At 41.8% G+C, this 11150-nt stretch overlaps 1 protein-coding gene across 1 annotated transcript in view; it reads left to right on the plus strand.

Annotated features, from left to right (window-relative positions):
* Window positions 1-11150, plus strand: part of LOC109920159 (liprin-alpha-1-like) — a 117314-nt gene that overhangs the window by 78068 nt on the left and 28096 nt on the right. The window contains exons 18-20 of the mRNA XM_048606905.1: window positions 1356-1491; window positions 1684-1755; window positions 5635-5767. Of these exons, the coding sequence (XP_048462862.1) occupies window positions 1356-1491; window positions 1684-1755; window positions 5635-5767 (341 nt within the window). The remainder of the gene's footprint in view (window positions 1-1355; window positions 1492-1683; window positions 1756-5634; window positions 5768-11150) is intronic.

Below are 11150 nucleotides of genomic sequence, written 5' to 3' on the forward strand. Positions count from 1 at the left end.
TCCTGCATCCCGGGAGCCTCCTGCATCCCGGGAGCCTCCTGCATCCCAGGAACCTATTTCTGCTCCATCCCCTGTTAGGGAGCAGCGATCACCTAGTCCAGTTTATGAGGTGAATAATGTTTTTAATACTCAATCTCTATCTCTCTTTATTGGTTGTATGGAAATTCATTTCTGGGATGTTGCTCATTTGTTAAACAAATTAGATACCCTGCAGCCCAATGGTATCAATGTAGACTTCACAAGCTTCAAAATCTCCCCTCCCCCCGACCGCATCACAAAACCAGCCCAACTCGTACCCGCCTCCCTAACCTGTCCTTCCTCCCACCTATACCCTCCTCCCACCTCAAGCCCCACCCCCATCTCCTACCTACTAGCCTCATCCCGCCTCCTTGCCCTGTCCATCTTCCCTGGACTGACCTATCCCCTCTCTAACTCCCCACCTACACTCACCCTTACTGGCTCCATCACCGCCTCTTTGACCTGTCTGTCTCTTCTCCACCTATCTTCTCCTCTACCCATCTTCTATCCGCCTCCCCCTCTCTCCCTATTTATTTCGAACCTCCTTCCCCTCCCCCATTTCTGAAGAGGGGTCTAGACCCGAAACGTCAGGCTTCCTGCTCCTCTGATGCTGCTTGGCCTGCTGTGTTCATCCAGCTCTACACCTTGTTGTCTCAGATAAAAGAAAGAACATAGCTCCGCCCAGATATCCCTCAAGGTTTAACAAGTGAGAACACTCCAACTATTTGGAGCTCATGCTCCATTCATAGAATGAAGACCCATGCCATTAGGGTTACTCATCCTTGATACATCTATTCCTGGAAGGTTTGCTAATGTGACCACTGGCCTTTAACCGATTTCCTCTAGCAAAACAGCCATTTTTTTAAACAATTGTTTTCCAATATTTTTGTAGCTAATAAACAAAAATGCATAAAGACAAAATACTGCAGATGCTTGGAATCTGAAATAAATGCAGAATGCTGGAGAAACTCAGCAGGTCTGGCATCAGAGAGAGAAGCAAAGTTAATGTTTCGAGTCTGGTATGGCTCTTCTGAATTGAACAGTGTTGGAAAATAGGTTTCTTTTTAATACTTTTTGACATAAGCAGAGGAGGAGCAAGAGGGCAGATGGTGCAGAAACCCAACACAAAAGATAAAGAGGTTATTGACTCAAAGTGAAGAAAGAAAAAGAATGTAAAAGGGATGTGAATGATGGTGGCTCTAGGATAGTCAGGAAAAGTTAACAACCCATTCCCTGTATGTATAATGGTATATAACCATTCTGAGCACTCATTCAATAGGAAGGAATGAATGTGGAATGCAAGTTGAAGCAAGTTTCAATTATTCCCAATTTTTCAGGAACCCCCTGTACAGGAAGAGGCTGTCTATGAAGCAGAACCCACCTATAGTAGTGATGAGCCACACTACCAAGAGACAACATATGAACAAGAAGCGGTTTATCAGATGCCAGATGAAAGTCAAGGTTACCAAAGAGGTAATGGCTAATATGCAATTTTAACCGTTGCTCCTGAAGGAAAGGGTACCATCTTAAATTATTTACAGTTATTGGAAAGTTTTCTGCTTTTAAAGGAAAGAAAATTCTATTGTAAATGAGGGCCTTTTTAAAAGATATTTGAATATTTTTGTTTGAATCATTTACCATTCCACCTTGTTTTGTCTTTTCCAGATGAGCCCACTTATGCAGAATACGGAAATGAGTATGGGATCACAGCTGTAGCATTGTATGACTACCAGGCTGGTAAGTGCACGGCTGTACCGTAATACAATCCATTTACAGAGAGGAGCACTGGAGAAACTTCACCATGGCATTACAAGATGTATATTAGAGCTCTGAGGGATAGCTTATAACAGTCAGAATAAACTGAATAGGTTCAGTCACTTCCCTCAAGCAAACAGAAGGATGAATAGTGAGTTAATAGAAGTGTTTAAGATGATGAAAGGATATGAGTGCAGTGGTGAAGAGGATGTTAGCTCTGCTGAAGTTGGATCTGCATGGGTTGAGCTTAGAAACACCAAGGGACAGAAAGCAATACTGTGGGTTTTATATTGACCCCCAAACTGTAGTAATATTGGGGATGACATTAAAAGGGGAATTAAATATGCTAGTAAGAAAGGTACAGCTGTAATTATGGGCGACTTCAATCTGCATATAGATTGGACAAATCAAATCAGTAGCAATACTGTGGAGGAGGTTATAAACGTGTATACGGGATAGTTTTATGAATCAGTACATTTGAGGAACCATCTAGACAAAGGCCATCTTGACTGGCTATTGTGTAACGGGAAAGGAATAATTGACAGCCTAGTTGTATGTGGGTCCTTGAATAAGAGTGACTACAATAGGATAGAATTCTTTATTAAAAAGAGAGCGGTTTAATTGTTTCTGGGATTAGTATGAGGCACAGGCTGGCTATGATAAATTGGGAATTGTTATTTAAAGAGATGATAGTGGATAGGCAATGGCAAACATTTAAAGAGTGCATGGATCAACTGCAAACTGATCATTCCAGTCTGGCATAAAAATAACACATGAAGCATGGTCAGACCATAGCTAACAAGGGAAGTTAGGGACAGTATTAAAGCCAAGGAAGAAGTGTGCAAATTGACCAAACATGAAATAACAGAGCTGAGGATTGGGAGGAGTTTAGAATCCAGCAAAGGGGGACAACAAGACTGATTAAGAAGGAGTTGACTAAGTGTGTGACTAAGCTTGCAGGTGACATAGAAACTGATAGCAGGTATAAGTATGTGAAGAGAAACAAAATCAATAAAGACACATGTGAGTCCCCTACAGTCAGAACCTGGGGGAATTTATAACAGGGACCAAAGAGATAGCAGACCAATTAAATACATAAAAACAAAATAAAGAACAGTGGATGCTAGAAATCTGGGGGAAAAAAAACAAATTGCTGGAGAAACTCAGCAGGTCTGGCAGCATCTGTGGGGAGAAGGCCAGAAATCAAATGACACCAGGTTATAGTCCCAACAGGTTTATTTGAAATCACAAGCTTTCAGAGCATAGCCCCTTTTTGTCTGGCACTTTACTGGTGTCCCCTGATTTCTGACATTGTCCACCCCAGTCCAATGCCAGCAATCCCGCATCATGGCTACTGTGGAGAGAAAGCAGAGTTAACGTTTTGAGACCACTCTGAAGAAGGGTCACTGCACCCGAAATGTTAACTCCGCAAATACTGCTAGACTTGCTGAGTTTCTCCAGCAATTTCTGATTTTGTTTCAATTAAGTTCGTACTTTAGTTCCGTTATCACAAAAGAAGACACAACTAACATCCCAAATATAGAGGGGAATACAGGATCTAATGGGAAGGAGGAATTGAAAAAAAGTTAGTATTAGTGGGGAAATGATGTTGGGAAACTAGCTGGATTAAAAGCATGTAAATCCCCAGGACCTGATGAGCTTCATCCTGGAGTATTTAAGGAAGTAGCTTTAGAAACAGCAGGTGCAGCTTCTAAAATTCTATAGATTCTGGAACAGTTCCAATGGATTGGAGGGTGGTAAATGTAACCCCACATCTGGAGGCAGAGAAAAACCCAGGAATTATTGACTAGTTAGCTTGTTATCAATAGCAGGGAAAATGCTAGAATCTATTTTAAAGATTTAATAGCAGAGCACTTGGTAGATAGAAATGAACACAGCATGGATTTACAAAAGGATAGTTGTGCTTGACAAATCTGCTGGAATTTTTTGAGTATGTTACTAATAGACTGGATAAGAGGGAGCACGTGGATGTGGTTTACTTGGATTTTAAGAAGCTTTCAATAACATCCCATGTAAGAAATTGGCATATAAAATTAAAGTGGATAGGATGGGGGTAGTGTACTAAAATGGATTGAAACTGGTTGGCAGATTGCAAACAAAGAGTATGAATGGGTCTTGTTCCGAGTGGCAGGTAATGACCAGTGGACCCAATGCTAGGACCCCTGCTATTCATGATGTACGCTAATCGTCTCGATGAGGGAAGTACATGTAGTTTCTCCAAGTTTGCAGATAAAACAAAGCTAGGAGGGAGGGTAAAGTCTGAGGACGATGCAGAGATTTTTCGGTGTGATTTGGACAAGCTGAGTGAATGGGCAAATACATGGAGGATGCAGTATAATGTGGATAAATGTGCCGTAGTTATTATCTGAATGGTGACAGATTGGGAAAGGGGGAGGTGCAGTGAGACCTGGGTGTCCTCAAACACCAGATGCTGAGAGTAATCATGGAGGAGCAACAGGCAGTGAAGAAGGCAAGTGGTATGTTGGCCATCATAGTGAGAGGGTTCGAGTACAGGAGCAGGGATGTCTTGCTGCAATTATACAGGGCTTTGGAAAGATCATACCTGGAGTACGTTATGTGTCATTTTGGTTTCCTTATTTGAGGAAGGAAGTTCTGGATATGGAAGGAGTGCAAAAAAGGTTTACCAGACTGAATCCTGGTGGCTGAACTAATGTATGGGGTTTGATTAGGATTATATTTACTGGCATTTTCAATACATACAAACATGCAGACACTTCAGCATCAAAATCTGACCTTGACTTAACAGTATCCATCAGAAGGCCTTCACTGCCTTAGTTTAAAAAAAATCTGAAAGTTGTAGTGAAAGGCCATTGTTTAAATTTCAGGCAATTAATTGTCACTGAAACAATCCAATCCAGGAGAGGCAGAAAATGTCCCCATAACTTTTTGAAGAATGAGGGGGCATCTCATTGAAACATATAAAATTCGAGCAGGACTAGACTGGTCAGGTGCAGGAAGATTGTTCTCAATGACCAAGGAGTCCTGAACCAGGGGTCACAGCCTAAGAATAACGATAAGCCTTCTAGAGCTGAGATGAGGAGAAAGACTAGGAGAAAATTCTTCACCTGAAAAGTGGGGAGCCTGCAGAATTCTCTACCTCAGGAGACTGTTGAGGCTAAAACATTAAATGTTTTCAAGAAGGAGTTAGATATCATTCATAGAAGTAAAGGGATCAAAGGGAATGGGGAGAAAGTGAGACCAGGGGACTGAGTTGATGATTAGCCATGATCCTATTGAATGGTAGGGAGGGGTTAAAGGGCCGAATGGCCCACTCCTGCTGCTTGTTCCTATGTTTCTAGGTTTGGTGGGATAGATGTAGAGCTGATGTTTCCAGTCTAGTGGATAAATCCAAAATTAGGGACGTAACTAGAGTCACTTGTAAAAAATAATCTGATAGGAATTGATCAGAAACTTAAATAGCAGACTGTGGCCAGAATGTAAAACTTGCTACTGTTTAGATTTTTGAAAATTTGGTTATGGGATCTGAGCATCAGTGGCTAATCTGGTATTTATTGCCCATCTCAAATGACCCTGGAGAAGGGATGATGAGCTGCTGCCTTGCACTGTTGCAGTCATCTATATGTAAGAATAACTACAATGCTGTCAGGGAGGGAGATTTCAGATTGTGACCCAATGACACTGAAGGAACAGTGATCTATTTCCAAGTCAGGATGATGAGGTGTGTCAGAGGGAAGGCTGGGTGATTACCTGAAGGAGAAAGAAACAAAGTGAGCTGAGGTTTCAGGAATGAGGCAGTGTCCTGTTTTGATGCTGTGTATTGTCTGTAACTCACCATGTGGTCTTTGTGTAATGTTTCAGATGGCGATGATGAAATTTCATTTGATCCCGATGACATCATCACCAACATTGAGATGATTGACGAAGGATGGTGGCGAGGGGAATGCCGAGGCAGATATGGTCTTTTTCCAGCTAACTACGTTGAACTGAAACAGTGAAGAGCTCAAACTGGGTTACATAGATGATGTAATGCACAATTCCAGTGTAATAGAGCATGAATTGTGTTCAGTAATGGGAATAAAGTTTTCTTTTTCTCTTGAGTTGCAATTAGACATTGGATATTATGCAATTTTCAAAAGCACTGGGGGAAGAAGCTTCAAGTTGATATTTGACATGCCTTTGAGAAAGGGTGTGTTGGCGTGTTGTCCTTTATAACGTTAAATGCACTTTCTAATTGATGAGAAACCCTAGCAGTTTGAACCAATGTGCCAGTTGTGTGGGAGCACTGATTAAGTCTAAGTCTACAGGTGCTTCCTACAAAGGAAGACCAATCACTTCTTGGTGACCAAGTTAAAGTTTTAAATAAGATGAAAATGGTTGTATATCACTGCCCAGTTTAATCCTTTAGTTTTAGCCATGTGGTTTGTTTAAAATACTGATATTTTGCCCCCTTACTAATGGTAAAATCAATTAACTCATTATTTTTGGTATATTCTCCCTTCCCTTGATGAGTCTCAGTATTCTGCTTGAAATTATATTTGCTGATTCACAAATGGGTTTGGGTTTTTATAATAAAAGTTGCCTTTTTCAGTACTTTGTTTATCAAGAATTAAACTGGTTTTATTGCACTACACTTGTCCAGATCTGCTGTTTTGCTAATTTTGTGAGCTATCTTAATTTTGAACAAATGATTTCTGAATTCCAGTTAAGTCCCAAAGACAGAAACTTCTTTGGGTTAGTTTGATTTAACTGATCCACTACGCTTATTGAACGCTCAAACAAATAAATTGTTGTCCAATAATTCAGGTTCCATGTATAACTGGGATGGTGTATGGTGCTGGAAAGAGGTAGTCTTTAGTGCTGATGCCAGAATGTGCTTGGCAGGCCAGGTATGACACCTTGGTTGTGAACAGTCTGGCCTTGGAAGTGACAAAAAGATAAATGGAGTTTTGGCAAGGACCACAGATCGTGGTATCAATCTTCATGATTAGTGGTGTCCCAAATTCAAGCTTAAGAAAAAACAAATGGTGCCCTTTGCACAGGGCTTTTGAGATGGAGAATGAACCGGGTTCAGCGAACAAAAATCTTAAAAGCATGTTGCAGGAAAATGTCTCTGTTACAAAATATTCTGTACTGATATTTGCTTATCATTATGAGAGATCATCAACTTGCTCCAAAACTAGTTACACAGCAGCTAGCACTCTGATTCTGGTACTGAGTGACATAATTGTGGCCAACATGGTGCTGCCAGCAAGGGCGTAACTGCATTAGAAATTTCCCAGTGTCCCTGGGAAGTTGACCAGTGATTGGATTGGAAAGAAAAATCAATGCTTACTCACTGATCCAAAATAGGAAATCCATTTCACGGAGGTCCTGTCCTCTGTTAGTGTTGGGAGATTTTTAAATTACCTGCGCTTACGTGGAAGAGGAAATACAAACAAATGGGGGTTGTGATTGACATATTCAATCACCAATATGGTCAATAGTTTAAAAACCAAAAGAACTGCAGATGCTGTAAATCAGGAACAAGACAAAGTTGCTGGAAAAGCTCAGCAGGTCTGGCAGCATCTGTGAAGGAGAAAACAGAGTTAACGTTTCGGGTCCGGTGACACTTCCTCAGAACTCAGTTCTGATGTTCAATAGTTTCCCTTTTGTCCCACTGCCCAGAATAAACACCATGCTCAGGTTTCTACAGTGAACTCAAAGTAGAGAAGTTATCAGAAAACAAAACTCAATCCTAACCAGTTTTGTTGCTTGCTTTTAATATTTACGAAATAATCCAAATTCAGAAATATATCCCTTTTTAATAATAGTTCCGATGGTCTCTTCCAAATCCAGGTTTTCAAGGAGTTAGGGGAAATGAACTGAATCTCTTACCTTCCTAAAAGCTTTGCATAGCTACTTTTTCCAAAGTGGCTCATGGCCCACTTCAAAAGTTGACTTCATTGTTCAGAAACTACGTTTATCTTCAAGTGCTCAGTAATGAAGTGTAGAGCTGGATGAACACAGCAGGCCAAGCAGCATCAGAGGAGCAGAAAGGCTGACGTTTTGGGCCTAAACCCCTCATCAGAAAATGGTGTTAAAATTGTATGAGATAGTAGGAACTGCAGATGCTGGAAGCTGGAGAATCTGAGATAACAAGGTGTAGAGCTGGATGAACACAGCAGGCCAAGCAGCATCAGAGGAGCAGGAAGGCAGACGTTTCGGACCTAAACCCTTCATCAGAAAATGATGTCTGTTCTCAGAAAATGAAGTATGATGTCTGTTCTCTTTTGTTCTCACGTTCTCACCCCCCACCCCTCCCCCCCATAGCCTTGTTTTGTTTCCTTTGCCTTTCATAGTGAGGACCCATTCTCTCCCTTTCATTTATTAACTTACACCCATTTTGCATCTATTTTTCTTTCATCATCATCTACGCCATCATCATCTATGCCATCTACCCTCTTTGCTCCTTCTCTACCTATTTTCCCTCGAGTGTTGGAGGTAGAGTGGGGGAACGTGACCATATAGAGGTTTATAAAATCATGAGGGACATGGATAGCGTGAATAGTCCAGGTCTTTTTGCCAGGGTAGGGGGGTCCAAAACTGGACAGCATAGTTTTAAGGTGAGGGGGGAAAGATTTAAAAGGGGCTTAAGGGCCAACTTTGTCACGCAGAGGGTGGTGTGTGTATAGAATGAGCTGCCAGAGGAAGTAGTGGAGGCTGGTACAATTAGAACATTTAAAAGGCACCTCGATGGATGTATGGATAGGAAGGATTTAGAGGGATAGGGACCAAATGCCTGCAAATAGGACTGGATTAATTTAGGATATCTGGTTGGCATGGACAGGTTAGACCGAAGGGTGTGTTTCCATGTTGTACATCTCTGTGACTGCTATCAAAAGTATAAAAAACCCATTTTCTGATATCTTTCAATTCTGAAGAGGAGGAATATTGGACTCCAGATGATGCCAGATCTGCTGAGTTTTTTCAGCATTCTCTCTGTGTTTGTAATAGAAGAACCAAACCTTTAACTCTCAGTGAGAATATTCAGGACAATGTGCTTTAAACATTGTCCTGAGATTGTGATGGTATCTTTCTAAAGGTCGCAGTATCTATGGATGATATGCTGCGGACTTTGATGGTGTTATTTCCAAGTTTCACATTGAAAGGTTTAGACATGAAATTGGAACCTTGGTCCAGCTATATTTCTATTGCTAGTCCTTAATGAGTGAAGATGGGGAGTTAATTTTTCCACCACAATTTTAGTTGAGATTTCTTCTGGAAGCGGAGTGTTAATCCATCACAGGGAGAATATGGTGATGGTCACAGTTTCAGTTTTGCTACTGGTCCTACACAGTCCACATCTGTCTGCAACGTTCCTCAAAACCTGGTACTGGTAATTCATGGTGTCAGTTTGATTGGATGGCGAGGTTTTCCCATCACATGCCACGTAAGGCAGGTTTTACAAAACTGTACCATGTCCCTGTGAAGACCTGATCAGTAAAAGTACCAGTTTACCAATGCTTCAGATTTTTGTATTCCAATACATCATCAGTATCTCTTTGGGGTCTGTGGATAGTGCCATTACCTGGTGAATAAGTGCCCACTGTTGTGGGTCTGTGAGGAGATCACCACTTCCTCAGCAGGATCCTATTTTTAAAATCATAACGCTCTGGAACTCTCTCAGCCTGTGGGGGTTGATTATATTGACTTGCTTACCTTCAGATTGGTTTCAACTGACGACGACTTATTAAACAGTTCTTTGGGCTTATCCACTTCCGTGAGGCAAGTGTCAGCTCCCCGAATATCCACTTGTGGTATCACTTTGGCTGTAACAACCTGTCACCAGGAGCCATCGCTCTGGTCACCGCACAAAAAGGAAAACTAGCCGGAACCTATTTCTGTAACAGTTCCATGACTCTAACCTCACACAAGACTCTCTGATTATAGGCGAAGCAATAACTTTGGCTTCTACCAAGTCATTAGCTCAGAGTGATATTAATGGCTTGGATGGTGAAAGTGAATATGCTATTGCCAGCTTTGTGGATGACACAACAGTAGGTGGGGGGATTTGGAGTGGGGACAGTAACAGAAGGACTTTGCAGAGGGATATAGACAGGTTAAACAAGTGGCAAAAACTTGGCAGTAGGAACATATTATGGGGGAATGTGGGATTATGCACTTTGGCAGGAAGGATGGAGGAGCTGAGTGTTATTTAAATTCACAATTACAGAAGGCTGCAGACCCTTTGGGGGTCCTCGTGCATAACCACAAAACGCTACCATTCAAGTTCAATGGCTAATAGGGGAGACAAGTATAATGTTGGCTTTTGTTTCAAATGGAATGGAATATAAAAGTGAGGAGGTTTTGCTAAAACTGTACAAAACATTAGTCAGTCCATACCTGGAATAGTGTAAACAGCTCTGGGCCCCTTATCTAAGGAGATATAAACTTGCACTGCAGGCAGTCCAGAGAAACTTCACTCAGCTGATCCTGGGTATGCAGGGACTGTTTTATGAGGAGAGGTTGAGGAAGTTTGGGCCTGTATTCTGGAATTTAGAAGAATGAGAGGCGGCCTTACTGAAACGTACAAGATTTTTAGGGGCTTCATAGGGGAGATGGGGAAATATTATTTCCTCTTGTAGGAGAGTCCAGGACCAAAGCGCATCATCTCAGAGTAAGGAGTCACCCATTTAAGACAGAGATGAGCAGGAATTTCTTCTCTCAGAGGGTAATGAATCAGTGGATTTCTTTACTGCAAAGGGCTGTTGAGGCTGGGTCATTAAGTATGTTCAAGGCTGAGAGAGACAGATTTATAAGGGAATCAAGGATTATGGGAGGAAAAGGCAGGAAAGCGGAATTGAGGATTATCAGGTCATCCATGTTCTCGTTGAATGGGGGAGCATTCTTGATGGGCTGAATGATCTGTATCTGCTTCTACAACTTACGGTCTTGTGAATCAATGCCATCTATAGGCAATTTCTGAACTGTGATTGTTTCCCAATATTGTCACTTTCGAAGAGTGAGAATATACTCTCCACTGCTCTGTTTATTAAATCTCTGGCTTTGAATGCATTCTGATGGAAAAAATATGTTGTTCCACAGGAAAAGGATCCGAATAGCTCCTGTATCTCTTAATATACTAGGAGCAGAGAGGCTGACGTTTCGGGCCTAGACCCTTCATCAGAAAAGGGGGAGGGGAAGGGGGTTTTGAAATAAATAGGGAGAGAGTGGGAGGCGGATAGAAGAGGGATAGAGGAGAGGATAGGTGGAGAGGAAACAAACAGGTCGAAGAGGCGGGGATGGGGCCAGGAAAGGTGAGTGTAGGTAGGGAGTTAGGAAGGGGATAGGTCAGTCCAGGGAGGACGGACAGGTCAAGGGGGTGGGATGAGGTT

Source organism: Rhincodon typus, chromosome 17 (assembly GCF_021869965.1).
Source record: "Rhincodon typus isolate 14 chromosome 17, sRhiTyp1.1, whole genome shotgun sequence".
In the NCBI taxonomy this organism is placed as follows: Eukaryota; Metazoa; Chordata; class Chondrichthyes; order Orectolobiformes; family Rhincodontidae; genus Rhincodon; species Rhincodon typus.